Source organism: Oryctolagus cuniculus, chromosome 6, assembly GCF_964237555.1.
Source record: "Oryctolagus cuniculus chromosome 6, mOryCun1.1, whole genome shotgun sequence".
NCBI classification, from domain to species: domain Eukaryota; kingdom Metazoa; phylum Chordata; class Mammalia; order Lagomorpha; family Leporidae; genus Oryctolagus; species Oryctolagus cuniculus.
This window is the reverse complement of record NC_091437.1, coordinates 63,205,644-63,222,202: the sequence shown is the minus strand read 5'-3', so window position 1 is coordinate 63,222,202 and position 16,559 is coordinate 63,205,644. Positions and strand designations below refer to the sequence as shown.

Below are 16,559 nucleotides of genomic sequence, written 5' to 3'. Positions count from 1 at the left end.
CATAACAGTTCTGTAAGAGATGAAGATACCAACACTTAGAGAACTCAAGGTGTTAGTGGCATAATCTGTAGACCTATGGCACTACATTATACTAGTCATGACTTTTTTTTTTTTCCCCACAGGCAGAGTAGACAGTGAGAGAGACAGAGAGAAAGGTCTTCCTTTACCGTTGGTTCACCCCTCAATGGCCACTGCGGCAGGGGCACTGCGCTGATCTGAAGCCAGGAGCCAGGTGCTTCTCCTGGTCTCCCATACTGGTGCAGGGCCCAAGGACTTGGGCCATCCTCCACTGCACTCCCGGGCCACAGCAGAGAGCTGGACTGGAAGAGGGGTAACCGGGACAGAATCCGGCACCCTGACCGGGACTAGAACCAGATGTGCCAGTGCTGCAGGCAGAAAATTAGCCTATTGAGCCGCGGCACCGGCTATTAATCATGACTTTTTAAAAATTAGTCTAAAGGTATTTAAACAGGGGAGTATAAAACATCAACCTAAGAAGAACTATTTCCTCTTATAGGTTTGACGATAAAATACTAAATAAAAGACAGTAGAAAGGTGATTGCCAGAGATGAAGGAAGAGAAAAATGGAGATGTACTGTTTAATGGGTATGGTTTTAGTTTTATGAGATGAAAAGAATTCCAGAGATGGATAACTGCACAACATTATGAATGTTTTTCATATTTAACTATACACAAAAAGGTTAAGATAATAAATGTAATGTTACATATATTATAGCATAATAAAGATTATGGGTGAAAAGAATATTAAAAGAAAATAAGGCAAAATTTTTCTGAGACAAATTTAACAGAAAACCTTAGATACTGTAATGGGCTAAGCTGCTGCCTATAATGTCAGCGTCACCTATGGGATGAGTCCCGGCTGCTCCACTTCCAATCCAGCTCCCTGCTAATGCAACTGGGAAAGCAGTGGAAGATGGCCCAAGTGATTGGTCCTCTGTCACCCACCTGGGAGACCTAGATGTACTTCTTGGCTCCTGGCATCAGCCTGGCCCAGCTCTAGCTGTTGCAGTCATTTGGGGAATGAACCAGTGGTTGAAAGATATCTCCCTGTTACTCTGCCTTTTAAATAAATCTTTAAGAAAGAAAGGGGGGAAGGTGACAGAAAAGGACTGCAGAAGAAGAATGGGAAGGTGAAATAAAGGAAAACAAAGGGAAGGAAAGAGAAACAGGAAGAAAAATAAAGAAAAAAGGGAGAAGAACTTGCTTCCTAGCTATTTTCTGACACTATACTACGAAAGGAAATGGTATATTTCAAAATACACTATTTGCCTGCCTCCTTTCTAACCAACCCAAAACTATGTAACTTTCAAATACGCTTTTTAAAAAATTTTCTTTTCAAGAGAAAGAGAGACAAAGAACTCGAGAGTGAAGGAAAGAGGATAGGCAAGAAGGAGCACTCCCATCCATTTGTTTAATGTCCAAATGCCTGCAATGGGAACTCAATCCAGGTGTCCCACACGGGTGCCTGGAACCCAACCATGTGACCCATCAGTGAAATGCTTCCCAAGGTCTGCATTCGCAAGCCAGGTTTTGAGCCCTGGCACTGTAATGACAGACACTAGCATCTCAACCACCTCAAGAGGCTTTTTTGTTTACCTTATGCCTATATCCTTTTTCTTTCTGCTTCCCTCTTCTCCTAAGGACAGGTAGCTCTTCAAACTGATGTCTGCCTTCAAACATGACGATTGCTTTTCCAGCTACCCAGGCTCTTTCAGAAGGGTCTCCAAAAGCCTCAACATAGTATTGCCGATAGGGCCTCCGGTTGGAAACTAGATGAGGATAAAAATTAATCAATTCATTAATTCAAAAGATGACTAGTGAATACCAAGAAAATAGCATCACCTATATTCCTAAAGAAGACACTGCTTACAATTAACCAAGTAAAATACCTACAAAACTTAATCTGAAGTAAGGTATGTGAAAGGAAAATTTAGGGGCCAGCATTGTGGCATAGCGGGTAAAGCCACTGCCTGCAGTGCTGGCATCGAATACGGGCACTGGTTCAAGACCCAGCTGCTCCACTTCCAATCCAGCTCTCTGCTAAGGCCTGGGACAGCAATAGAAGATACCCAAGTCCTTGGGCCCCTGCACCCACATGGGAAGACCTGGAAGAAGCTCCTGGCTCCTGGCTTCGGATCAGCTCAGCTTCTGCCATTGCGGCCAACTGGGGAGTGAATCAGCAGATGGAAGACCTCTCTCTCTCTGCCTCTCCTCTGTGTAACTCTGACTTTTAAATAAAATAAATAAATCTTTACAAAAAAAGAAAGAAAGGAAAATTTCAACTATTCAATTGATGTGGGAAAAAATTTCTAGAAGTTTATTAAAAGAATCTTTACTCTGGGTGCAAAACCAGTTCAAAACCAGTTAGAGGTAGATAGCTAATTACACAGTAAATTAAGATAGCAGCCAAATAAGCTCTTTTTAGCATCAGTCTATAAAATGCTATAACCTCATTGTCACAGAACACAAAGGACATAAGCTAAAGTAGCACAAATATAACTAAAAAATAAATAACAAAAAAATTCTAAAACCACTATGCTAAAATACGAGAAGGCATAAATGTTTTCAAACAGTGCCATATACAACACACTAACATCTTTATAGCCACTATTCTGGGCTTGACACTGCACTAGATACTTTGCCTAGATTCCATTCATGAACTCTAAGAAGTAAGTTGAATCTCAATTATACCAACACAGTAGGTACAACAACTTCAGAGAGTAAATTCATCACTAAAAATTGACTCTACCAGGGGCCGGTGCCATGGCTCACTTGGTTAATCCTCTGCCTGTGGCACTGGCATCCCATGAGCACCGGATTCTCGTCCCGGTTGCTCCTCTTCCAGTCCAGCTCTCTGCTGTGATCCGGGAAGGCAGTGGAGGATGGCCCAAGTGCTTGGGCCTCTGCACCCACGTGGGAAACCAGGAAGAAGTGCCTGGCTCTTGGCTTCAGATCAGTGTGGCTTCAGCCATAGCAGCCATTTGAGGGGTGAACCAACAGAAGGAAGACCTTTCTCTCTGTCTCTCTCTCTGTCTAACTCTATCTGTCAAAAAAAAAAAAAAAATTGACTCTACCAAAGAAGTGGAATCTGAAGTCTCAAATAAGGAAAATATTTTATAAGAAAAAAAAGAAGCCCAGGGGGTTGGCACTGTGGCATAGGGGGTAAAGCTGCCACCTGTAACATCAGCATATGGGCGTCAGTTCCAGTCCTGGCTGCTCTACTTCTGATGCAGTTCCCTGTAAACACGCCTGGTAAAGCAGTAGAGGAAAGCCCAGGTCCTTGGGTCCCTGAACCCATGTGAGAGACCCAGAAGAAATTCCTGGCTCTTGGATTTGGGCTGGCCCAGCCCTGACCAGTGCAGCCATTTGGGGAGTGAACCAGTGGATGGAAGATCTCTCTCTCTCTCTCCCGCTCTCCCCACCAACCCACCGCTCTCCATAACTCTGCCTTTCAAATAAATAAAATAACTCTTTTTAAAAAGCAGAAAAAGAAAGAAACCCAATTACTCTAAACTTTTTTCATTGTCCAAAGTTCTACATATACAATTGTCAAAAATAAAAACAGGAGTGAGAGTTTGACCTAGCAAGTAACTTAAAGGTTTAGACATTCCACACCAGAGTGTCTGGATTCCAGTCCAGGCTCCCCTCTCCCTATTTCAGTTTCCTGCCAATGTGCGTCCTGGGAGGCAGCAATTGATTGACAGCACAATAGTTGGTCCTTGTCACCTCAGTGGGAGATCTGGATTGACTTTCTGGTTCCTGGCTGTAGCCTAACCAGTGGAAGCCACTGCAAGTATAGGGAGATGTAAGTCAGGATATAGGAAATGTCTCTCTCATTCTCTTTCTAATAAATACTCTAAAAAATTTAAATAATACTAATGATATCTAGAAAAAGATAAAATCTAATTTATCAAGTAAATATATAAGGGGCATCAAAAAAAATTCATGGAAAAGGTATATTATGAAAAAATTATGACTAGATTTCAATTTTTAGGTACCAAAATAAGCTTTATCTTTTTTTTGTATCACTTTTATTTTTTTATTTTATTTTTTATTTTTGACAGGCAGAGTGGACAGTGAGAGAGAGACAGAGAGAAAGGTCTTCCTTTGCCCTTGGTTCACCTTCCAATGGCCGCCGCGGCCGGCATGCTGCGGCTGGCGCACGGCGCCAATCCGAAGGCAGGAGCTAGGTGCTTCTCCTGGTCTCCCATGGGGTGCAGGGCCCAAGCACTTGGGCCATCCTCCACTGCACTCCCTGGCCACAGCAGAGAACTGGCCTGGAAGAGGGGCAACCGGGAAAGAATCCGGCGCCCTGACCGGGACTAGAACCCGGTGTGCTGGCGCTGCAGGCGGAGGATTAGCCTAGTGAGCCAAGTTGTTGGCCCGTATTTGAATTTTTAAAACAAGAGATTTTGTTCCTTTAGGGCAGGGGTGGGGAACCTTCTTTAATGCCAAGGGCCATTTGGATATTTATAACATCATTTTTAATTGAACTTGTTTTGAAATATTCTTCAATTATTCCACACACTTAGCATTTTAACATATTTCAGAGTAAAAGATTACAAAAGAAACAATGAAGGGTAAATAGGTTTAAAAATCTATTACTCTTGAAAAAAAGTAAATGAAAATCATTTTATGCAAAAATTCACTTGAATTAAATTCAACAGAAACTACCTCTAAAAGGAGATTAAACTGGTAAGATGGTATAAGTGAATATACACAGTGGTTCTTTAAGTCAATTTGAAAAGTAAATTATTTGGTCATAAACAAATAATTCGACTAAAATATCTGGAATTCCATGTATAAAAAGAGAAAAAAAATTCACTGCCTGGTGGAAAATAAAATAAATAGACTAGGTAGAGGCCGGCCCTGTGGCACAGCAGGTAAAGCCAGCATCTGCAATGCTGATATCCCATATGGGTGCTGGTTCGAGTTCCAGCTGCTCTGCTTCCAATCCAGCTCTCTGCTATGGCCTGGGATAGCAGCAGAAGATGGTCCAAGTGCTTGGGCCCTGCACCCTTGTGTGAGACCCAGAAGAAGCTCCTGGCTCCTAGCTTTGGGTCGGCCCAGCTCTGGCTGTTGCAGTCATTTGGGGAGTGAACCAGTGGATGGAAGGCCTCTCTCTCTCTCTCTGTCTCTCCTGTGTAACTCTGACTTTAAAATAAATAAATAAAACTTAAAAAAAAAATAAAATAAGAAACAGAAGACTCAGTACATTCAAGACCACCAAAGTACTGTAGACACAACTTGACTAGAACCTAAACTATGAGAGACGCACTATGTCACAGCAGGTTAGGCCACTTCTTGCTACACTGGCACCCAATGTCACAGTGCTGGTTCAAGTCCTGGCTGCTCCGTTTCCCAATTCAGCTTCCTGCCAATGTGTCTGGGAGAACAATGAATGATGGCCCAAGTACTTGGGTCCCTGCTACCCACTTGGGAGATGGAGCTCCTGGTTCCTGGCTTCAGCCTGCCCTAGCCCTGGCCATTGTGGCCATTTGGAGGGTGAACCAGGGGATAGAAGATCTCTCTCAATCTCTCTCTCTCTCTCTGTAACTCTTCCTTTCAAATAAAAAAATAATTATTTTGAAATTGAAATAAATAATAAAATAAAGGTTCGGCACTGTAGTATGGCATGCTACATGAAACTACCATCCCATATCAAAGCAACACTTCTAATCAAGTTCCCTGTTAACAAGCCTGGGAAAGTAGTGGATAACAGCCCAAGTGTTTGGGCCCTGCCACCCATGTGGAAGAGTCACATGGAATTCTTGGTTCTCAGCTATCACCTTTGAACCTGTGAATAGAAGATCTCTTTCTTTGTCTCTCCCTCTATGTCACCCTGCCTTTCAAAAAAACCAAATCTTTTTAAAAAGAGAACCTAGCATAGAGGGTAAAACTGCGACCTATGGCGCCAGCATCCCACATGGGCGCTAGTTCAAGTCCCAGCTGTTTCACTTCCGATCTAGCTCCCTGATAATGCAGCTAGGAAGGCAGCGGAAAATGACCCAAGTGCCAAGGCTGCTGTACCCACATGGGAGACCCAGATGAAGCTACTGGCTACCAGCTTGGGATCATGCCAGTTCTGGCCTTTGCAGCCATTTGAGGAATCAACCAACAGACAAAAAGATCTCTCTGGGGGCCAGTGTTGTGGCATAGTGGGTAAAGCCACCGCCTGTAATGCCAGCATCCCATATGCACCCAGGTTTGAGCCCAGGCTGCTTCTCTTATGATCCAACTCTCTGCTATGGCCTGGGAAAGCAGTAGGAGATGGCCCAAGTCTGTGGGTCCCTGCACCCACGTGGAAGACCTGGAAGAAGCCCCTGGCTCCTGGCTTTGGATTGGTGCAACCCCAGCCATTGCAGCCAATTGAAGAGTGAACCAACAGATGGAAGACTGACCTCCCTTCCTCCCTCCCTCCCTCTCTCTCTCTGCCTCTCCTTCTCTCTCAGTGTAACTCTTTCAAGTAAATAAATAAATCTTAAAAAAAAAAAAAAAAAACTCTCTTTAATTTTGCTTTTCAAATAAATAAATATATCTTAAAAAGAAAAAAAAGTATGGAACTAAGCAGTTTTAAAAACAAAGGAAGCTTAAAACTCACTTCCAAAAAACTGAAAAATGAACCTGCAAAAGTGACCTGAACTGCTACTATATAAAAACAGAAAAGGGGAGGGAGATGAGAACGTCTTTGGATTTGCAAAAACACACACACACACACACACACACATATACAAACTCTGGGAGGACACTTTTTTTTTTTTTTTTTTTTTTTTTTTTTTGCCAGAGTGTCTTGGCTTTCCATGCCTGAAATACTCTCATGGGCTTTTCAGCCGGATCCGAATGCCTTTAGGGCTGATTCTGAGGCCAGAGTGCTATTTAGGACATCCACCATTCTATGAGTCTGCTGTGTATCTCACTTCCCATGTTGGATCGCTCTCCCCTTTATTTATTCTATCGGTTAGTATTAGCAGGCACTAGACTTGTTTATGTGATCCCTTTGACTCTTAGTCCTTTCATTATGATCAATTGTGAACAGAAATTGATCACTTGGACTAGTGAGATGGCATTGGTACATGCCACCTTGATGGAACTGAATTGGAATCCCCTGGTATGTTTCTAACTCTACCATTTGGGGCAAGTCAGCTTGAGCATGTCCCAAATTGTACATCTCTTCCCACTCTTATTCCCACTCTTATATTTAACAGGGATCACATTTCAGTTGAATTTCAACACTTAAGAATGACTGTGTATTAATTACAGAATTAAACCAGTAGTATTAAGTAGAACAGACAAAAAAAAAATGCTAAGAGGGATAACGTATTAAGGACCTAAATGAAAGATCTCTGTGAGTGAGATCCCAGTGGAAAGAACAGGTCTTCAAAGAAGGAGGTACCTTTCTCTGAAGGGAGGAGAGAACTTCCACTTTGACTATGACCTTGTCTAAATAAGATAAGAGTCGGTGAACTCAAAAGGCTTCCATAGCCTTGGAAACTCATGACTGGAGCATAGGGAGATTACTGATGCCATAAACAGGAGTGTCAATTTGTAAAGTCAACAACAGGAGTCACTGTGCACTTACTCCTCATGTAGGATCTCTGTCCTTAATGTGCTGTACATTGAGATTTAATGTTATAACGAGTACTCAAACAGTATTTTTCACTTGGTGTTTCTATGTGGGTGCAAACTGTTGAAATCTTTACTTAATGTATACTAAACTGATCTTCTGTATATAAAAAAAATTGAAAATGAATCTTGATAAGAATGGAAGGGGAGAGACAGCGGGAAAGGGGAGGGTTGCGGGTGGGAGGGAAGTCATTGGGGGGGGGGGAGCCAATGTAATCCATAAGCTGTATTTTGGAAATCTATATTCATTAAACAAAAGTTAAAAACAAAAACAACAAAAAAAAAACTGGTTACCCAGAAGAGTGTGGAGTGCACTGATTTAAAACCCCATGAACATGCGACCTATTCAAAAACTAAATATGATATTAAACAGCATTTAAAAAATCTCAATGCATCTTAACAGAAAAAGAGAGCTCAAAATCAAGTTCTGCCCCTACCTTTACAGCAATTTAAGAATAAGGCACCTGAGATTCAAATAGACCAACCAAGTAAGAAACAACTATAGTAATTAAAGAAAATGCTTCTAAATGAGACTTCAAAATTCAATGTAACTTATACACATTATAATTGTCTCAGATTGTTGATTATCAAAAATGATACAAATCTGAAGATTAAAGTAAAAACATGTAAAAATACTGAAGAATGATTGTGGACATTGTAAACTTTAGGTGAACAGCCTAACAATTTCCTAGCGTCTACAGTTAGTGACTGAGAAGTTTTAAATCATAGAATAAAATAAAATTTAAAAACACAAAAACACTGAATATGTAACTATTCACAAAAATGCTCAAAGGAATGGATGATTACTAAAGGCAAGAAAAATTGGCTTATATTAAATAATTGCAAATTTAAAATTCATTCTGTTTTTATTCCGAATAACAACTGCAAGAATTACCTTTCATTTTTGAGTGTGTGTTAATCAATGGATCAGAACAAATCTTGCAGGGCCACCATGGGCGTCTCTTGAACTTTGCCCAGATGAGATCTCCAACTTCATACTTCAGTGGTGTCGACTTTTTCTTGGGTTGACACTTTAGACAGATAAAACATGGGATATCTATCACTAAGAAGCAAAAGCTTTTGAAACAATGTTATCATTACCCTTCTGAACAAGCTATTCCCAAAAAATTTAAGAAAGAAAACATTTCAGACTAACAATTACTAAATAGGTCCACCTACTTTCCCTTAATTGTTCATAACATTGTCATCTGTAGCACAGTAGTCCTCAACTTAAATTTGTCTCATATAATTAGCCTGCTGGCATTCTGAAAATAAAATTAAAGATGGTCTGATTTATAAAGAACTAAAAACTGAAATAAATAATAGGTAAACAAAAGCATCCCAAGGAAAAGATACACTTGTTCTAGTCCTCGAATCATAACACTGTGGTGGGGGAGAAGTATAAAAGAATTTTAACAATATCAAGAGACTGTAGACCCTTCTGCAGTTCATATTCTACATCCTCCTCAAATAGACATTTTTGTTAATTAATTAACAAATGGCTATAATGAAAAAATCCTGAGTTATATACAAGGTAAATTCTTAGCAACTGATCTAGATTTTTCCCAGGATATGCAAAATTAGGCTGCATCCAGAACAACCTGCTGTCCCACTCCAAGGGACAACACTCAGAATCCAATATGAACGAATCCCTGGGAACTGTCCAGTGTACACACTGGCTGCAGCTTTTCTCTAAATATGTCTGACTGACATGGATCCAAATTCTTCCATATCAGCTGTAAACTCATATCCATGCCTTCAGAACCACACAAATGGTAAAAACTGATTGCCTTGAGATGAAAACATTATGTGTTTCATAGGCCTGAGCTTCCCATCTGGTACACCAAAAGAATTGAACATGTGTTGAGATATTTCTGGATGGCCAAAAGAAGTATTTGGGAATCTTACAGTAAGAGTAATCTTTTGACACCAAGGAGAAATATAAATATCCTTGTTTTCTTCAACTACCTTGAAGACAGCTTGGTAAGAAACAACATCAGTTTCAATCTTCCCTCCTTAATGCCTAAAACAGTACCCACCTAGCACTAAGGAGTCATAAAGAGTATGGTGAATTTTTTTTAAAGATTTATTTTATTCACTTGAAAGGCAGAGTTACAAAGAGAGACAGGGAGAAACAGAGAGATTTCCCATCTGCTGGTTCACTCCCCAAATGGCTGCAACAGCCATGGCTGGTCCAGGTTTGAGCCAAGAGCCAAGAGCTTCATCCAGGTTTCCCAAATGGGTGCAGGAGCCCAAGGACTTGGGCCATCTTCCACTGCGTTTCCAGGCGCATTAGCAGGGAGCTGGACTCCAACAGGTGACCACATGGGATGCCAGCATCACAGGCAGTGACTTTCCCTGGTATGACATGATGCCAGCCCCAAGTCTGGTGAATTAATTTCATTTAAATAATTCAAATAAGTTATGAATAATATCATAACTCAAGGACCGGGTTCTAGTCCCGGTCGGGACACTGGATTCTGTCCCGGTTGCCCCCCTTCCAGGCCAGCTCTCTGCTGTGGTCCGGGAGTACAGTGGAGGATGGCCCAAGTGCTTGGGCCCTGCACACGCATGGGAGACCAGGAGAAGCACCTGGCTCCTGTTTTCGGATCAGTGCGGTGCGCCAGCCGTGGTGGCCATTGGAGGGTGAACCAACGGCAAAAGGAAGACCTTTCTCTCTGTCTCTCTCTCTATCCACTCTGTCAAAAAAAAAAAAAAAAAATTCCATATCTATTAGAATACTTGATTCAAATCCTGCTATTCTTTTCTTCTGCTCCAGCCTCTTGCTAACACAGCTCGGAGATGGCAGATAATGGCCCAAGTGCTTGAGCTCCTGCTACTCACATAGGAGACTGGGATGGAGTTCCAGGCTCCTCGTTCCCACCTGACCTAGCCCTGGCTGTTGGGGCCATTTGGGCAGTGAACCAGTTGATGGAAGATGGTGCTCGCTCTCGCTCGTGCACTCTCTGCCTCTCCCTCTCCCTCTCTTGCCTTTCAAAGAATTAAAAAAAAAAAAAAAGAACAAAATAAATCTCAAATACACATATAGATGACTTAAGACCAGTTTAAAAGATTAACCTTGGAAAGAGAAATTCACAAATATATCCTCTTCAAATCCTTAATTAAAATGCATGCAAATTCATCAGACAGCAGAATACAAAACTATAAAGACAAAAAATGAGTAAGTCATAATTAATTCCCAACCTCTGGAGAGGGGGCAGGCATATGGCTCAGTGGTTCATACACCCACATCCCATTTTGTCCCCATCATATAAGAGAGTTTCAGTTCTGTTTCACATTCTACCTTCTTGTAAATGTGTACCCTAAAAGGCTGAAGGTGATGGTTCAAACAGCTGGGTTCCTGTCACCCACACATGAGACCTATCTTGAGTTACTGGCTCCCTTGTCTGGTCTGGCCCTGCCCTGGTTGTTACACGAAGGAAGGAATAAACCTATACACATTGCACCGTAAGATAAAACAGAGGGCCGGCACTGTGGTATAGGAAGTTAAGCCTCCACCTGCACTGCAAGCATCCCATATGGATGCCAGTTCAAACTCCAGCTGCTACGCTTCTGATCTAGTTCCCTACTAATGTGTCTGGGAAAGCCGCAGAGGATGGCTCAAGTGCTTGGGCCCCTGCATCCACATGGGAGACCCAGAAGAAGATCCTGGCTCCTTGGCTTCCGCCTGGCCCAGCCCAGGTTGAAGTGGACATTTGGGGAGTGAACCAGCAGATGGAAGATGTCTCTCTCTCTCCTCTCTCTGTATTTCTGCCTTTTAGATACATAAATAAAAATCTTTTAAAAATAAAACATGTCTTTAAAAAATAAATAAAACAAGCTCAACTGGCTCAGTTACAGTGCTTTAAGATGCCTACATCCTACTTCAGAATCCCTGGATTTGCTATCCAGCTCCAGATCCTGACTCTGTTTTTCTACTACTGTGAACCATGGTGGGTATCACTGATGGCTCAAGAAATTGAGTTCTTGCCATGCAGGAGGAGGGAGACCTGGATTGATTTCTCATCTCCCAGCCCTGGCCATTGCAGACATCTGGTAAATGAACCAGCATACAGAAGGTTTGTCTGTATATTTATATGTCTCTGTCCCTCTGCCTCTCAAATTAATTAAGGCGGGGGGGGGGGGGGAGGGGGTAGCACCGTGGTATAGCAGGTAAAGCTGCCACCTACAGTTCCTGCATCCCATATGGATGCTGGCTTGAGTCCCAGCTGCTCCACTTCTGATCCAGCTCTCTGCTATGGCCTGGGAAAGCAATAGAAGATGGCCCAAATCCTTGGGTTCCTGCACCTGTGTGGGAGACCCAGAGGAAGCTCCTGGCTCCTGGTTTTGGATCAGCCCAGCTCCTATCACTGCAGCCATTTGGGGAGTGAACCAGCAGATGGAAGACCTCTCTCCCTCTCTCTCTTTCTGCTTTTCCTTCTTTTTCTATGTAACTCTGACTTTCAAATAAATAATCTTTATTTAAAAAAAAAAAAAAAACCTATGTGGGTGCAGGGGCCCAAGCACTTGGACCACTCTCAGCTGCCTTTCCAGGAGCATTAGCAGGTAGCTGGACTGAAAGTAGAGCAGCCAGGAATTGAATAGGTGTCCATATAGGATGCTGGCACTGCATGCAGCACCTTTACCCACTACCATAGCATTGGCCCCCAGAATTTGGTTTTAAACAAGTATAAAATTCCAATTTCACAACCTAGTGAAACTGCTAGGAAAGTCATTATATATATTGCTCGAGTTCTAGGAAGAGATACAGCCTGGAGAAGAAAAACTGGGAGTTATCTGAGTCTAGAAAAAAGACCACCAGATCACCAAGACAATTAAGTATGGATAAAGACCTGGAGCATCAAAATTGTATGGATTGACAGAAGCCTGTATGGTTTCTGATGAGAAGTCAGCTGTGAATCTTTGGCACTCTCTGAAAGTACTTCCTAAACCAGAAAAAGCAACAGAGAAAGAGAACTATAGACCAATATCCCTGATGAACATAGATGCAAAAATCCTCAACAAAGTACTAGCTAATCAAATCCAACAACACCTCAGAACGGGATTTAACCCTGTTATGCAAGGATAGTTCAACAGTCACAAATCAATAAATGTGATACATCACATTAACAAACTGAAGAACAAACAGATGCAGAGAAGGCATTTGATCAAATGCAACATCCTTTCATGATGAAAAAACCTTCAGCAAACTGGGTATAGAAGGAACATTCCTCAACACAATCAAGGCAATTACAATAAACCCACAGCCAGGGTCTTACTGAATGGGAAAAAGTTGGAAGCAATTCCATTCACTAAGATCTGAACCAGACAAGGATGCCCACTCTCACCACTGCTATTCAATATCATCCTGGAAGTTTTAGTCAGACTCATTAGGTAAGAAAAAGAAATCAAAAGGATCCAAAATGGAAAGGAGTAAGTCAATTTATAGCTACTTAGAAATGACATGATTCTGCAGATAGGAGAACCAAAAGACTCTGCAAAGAGACTACTGGAACTCATAAAAGAGTTTGGTGGGGCCAGCGCTGTGGCATAGTGGATAAAGCCACCACCAGCAGTGCCAGCATCCTATATGGGCACTAGTTCAAGTCCTGGCTGCTCCACTTTTGATCCAGCTCTCTGCTATGGCCAGGGAAAGCAGTAGATGGCCCAAGGACTTGGGCCCCTGCACCCGTGTGGGAGACCCAGAAGAAGCTCCTGGCCCTTGGCTTCAGATCGGCGTAGCTCTGGCCATTGTGGCCAATTGAGGAGGACCCAGCGGATGGAAGACCCCTCTCTCTCTGCCTCTTCTCTGCCTGTGTAAATCTTTCAAATAAATAAATAAATAAATCTTTAAAAAAAAAAGTTGGTAAAGTGCTAGGATTTAAAATACACCAAAATCTATAGCCTTTGTATATACAGACAATGCCATGGCTAAGAAAGAACTTCTAAGATCAATCCTATTCACAATAGCTACCAAAAAATTAAATGCCTTGGAATAAATTTAAGGAAGACAAAGATCTCTATGATGAAAATTACAAACATTAAAGAAACAGAAGACAACACCAAAAAAGTGGAAAAATCTTCCATGTTTGTGGATTGGAAGAATTAATATTATCAAAATGTCCATACTACCAAAAGCAATTTACAGATTCAACATGATCGCAATAAAATGCCAATGACAGATCTAGAAAAACCAAAGATCTAGAAAAAAATGATGATAAAATTCACATGGGAACACCAGAGAACCCGAATAGCTAACGCAATCTTATACAATTAAAAAAAAAAAAAAAGAGGCATCACAATATCAAATTTCAAGACATACTACAGAGCAGTTATAATCGAAACAGCCTGGCAAAAAAACAGATGTGTAGACAAGTGGCACAGAACAGAAACTCCAGAAATCAAGCCACACATCTACAACCAACTTATGTTTGATAAAAGAGCTAAAACCAATCCCTGAAGCAAGGATGGTCTCTTCAATAAATGGTGCCAGGAAAAGAAGTATAAAACAAAACCCCTACCTTACACCTCACACACAAAAATCCACTCAAAATGGATCAAGGACCTAACTCTACAACCCGATACCACAGAATTACTAGAGAACATTGGGGAAACCATGAAAGACACTGGCATAAGCAAAGACTTTAGGAAAAGACCCCAGAAGCAAAGGTAATTAAAGCCAAAATGGACAAAAGGGATTACATCAAGCTGAGAAGCTTCTGTACTGCAAAAGAACTATGCAGTAAAGTGAAGCAACAAGTGACAGAATTGGAGAAAATATCTGCAAACTATGAAACGGATGAAGGATTAATTTCCAGAATCTACAAAGAGCTAAAGAAAATCAACAACAAAACAAACAATCCAATTAAGAAATGGGCAAAGGACTTGATTAGGCATTTTTCAAAAGAGTAAATTCAAATGGCAAACAGACACATGAAGAAATGCTCAGGATCACTAGCATTCAGGAAAATGCAAATAAAAAACACAATGAGGTTTTTACCTTACCCCAGTTAGAATGACTCTCATACAGAAATCAACAAAGAAATGTTGGCAAGGATATGGGGAAAACTTAATCCACTGTTGAGTGTAAACTAGTACAGTATGGAGATACTGCAGAAATCTGAAAATAGATCAACCATAGGACCCAGCAATCCCACTCCTGGGAATTTACCCAATGAAATCAGCATATAAAAGAGTGAACTTGTACCCCCATGTTCATTGCAGCTCAATTCACAATAGCTAAGATATGGAATCAACCAGATGTCCATCAACTGAAGACTGGACAAAGAAAATTATAGAATACTACTAAGTGGTAAAAAAAAAAAAAAGAAAGAAATGAAATCCTGTCTTTTGCAACAAAATAGATGCAACTGAAAACCATTATACTTAGTGAAATAAGCCAGTCCCAAATAAGACAGATATCATGTTTTCCCTGATCTGCAGTAACTAACAGAGTACCTAAAATGTAATGTATTAGAGTGAAACTGATATTTTTAGATTCAATAATTGTTTACAAGAGCCCTTGTCTCTACTGTTATGAGAGTGCTTCTTTTTTCTTCATAATATTTGTTGAAAACTTTACTTAGTGTAGGGTTAAGTAAACTGAAAACAGATCTTTGTAAAAATTAAGAGTAGAAATAGGAGAGGGAGGATGAAGAGTGGTGGGAACGTGGACAGGAGAGAGAGTAGGGTGAGAAGTATCACTATATTCCAAAACCTGTATATATTTCATATATACATGAAATATATTTCATATATTCATGAAATTTGTATGCCTTAAATAAAATTTTTTAAAAATTGTAAGGATGCTTTTAAACTCTGTTTAAATCATCTAACCAACAGACTTTTCAATTTTTTCTTCATATTTTCTGTGTGTGTGTACAGGGCAGGCACAAAGTTCCTTGAAAGGGCGCTGTGATCTAATTTATTTTAATGGTGCCTCTTGGAGAGCGGCACAGCCATTGTGTGAAGAGATGAAGACTGAATGCTTGCAGCCTTGTTGCCAACCCAAGCAGCAGTCAGCCTCTCCACACAGAACCCAGAAGTAGGAGATTCGGATCTAATCTCTTCTCCCTCCCACTCCTAGTTACAAATCACTTGAAATAAATGTTAGCAGAACTCCACTTAAGAATTTTCTTTATTATTTTCAGCTGCATTTTTCAGCTTTGTGAAGATCCTCACCATCAAACACAACAGACAGTAACATTACTAGCCTCAGTCCATGAAATCCTACTTCCACATACTCACTGGGAATCTCTATATTCCTCTGGACAAGAAGTCTGATGCTGAGACAATCTACTCAAAAAATAGCAAATCTGTGGGTTGCTCAGTTCATAAGGGTTCTGCCTTCATTTAAAATGTTAATGAGCCGGCCCCGAGGCTCACTAGGCTAATCCTCTGCCTTGCAGCGCCAGCACACTGGGTTCTAGTCCCGGTCGGGGCGCCAGATTCTGTCCCAGTTGCCCCTCTTCCTGTCCAGCTCTCAGCTGTGGCCAGTGAGTGCAGTGGAGGATGGCCCAAGTCCTTGGGCCCTGAACCCCATGGGAGACCAGGATAAGTACCTGGCTCCTGCCTTTGGTTCAGCGCGGTGCGCCGGCCGCAGCGCACCGGCCGCGGCAGCCATTGGAGGGTGAACCAACAGCAAAGGATGACCTTTCTCTCTGTCTCTCTCTCTCACTGTCCACTCTGCCTGTCAGAGAAAAAAAAAAAAAAAAAAAAAAAAAAAGACCTTTCTCTCTCTCTCTGCCTTTCCTCTATGTAACTCTGACTTTCAAATAAATAAATAAAAAATCTTTAAAAAAAAATGTTAATGAGAGGCCAGCGCCATGGCTCACTTGGTTAATCCTCTGGCTGGGGTGCCAGCATCCCATATGGGCGCCGGGTTCTAGTTCCAGTTGTTCCTCTTCCAGTCTAGC

The 16,559-nt window shown here is 41.5% G+C and overlaps 1 protein-coding gene across 33 annotated transcripts in view; it reads right to left on the bottom strand.

Annotated features, from left to right (window-relative positions):
* The window catches only part of NSD1 (nuclear receptor binding SET domain protein 1), a 148,134-nt gene that overhangs the window by 79,096 nt on the left and 52,479 nt on the right, over positions 1-16,559 (bottom strand). For 28 of the 33 annotated variants that reach the window (XM_051844455.2, XM_051844450.2, XM_051844452.2 and 25 more), the window contains 2 exons: positions 8,540-8,675; positions 1,618-1,790 (listed from right to left, as the gene is read on the bottom strand). In XM_051844455.2, the coding sequence (XP_051700415.1) occupies positions 1,618-1,790; positions 8,540-8,675 (309 nt within the window). The remainder of the gene's footprint in view (positions 1-1,617; positions 1,791-8,539; positions 8,676-16,559) is intronic. The other 5 variants (XM_070076457.1, XM_070076456.1, XM_070076454.1 and 2 more) reach the window with 1 other exon arrangement.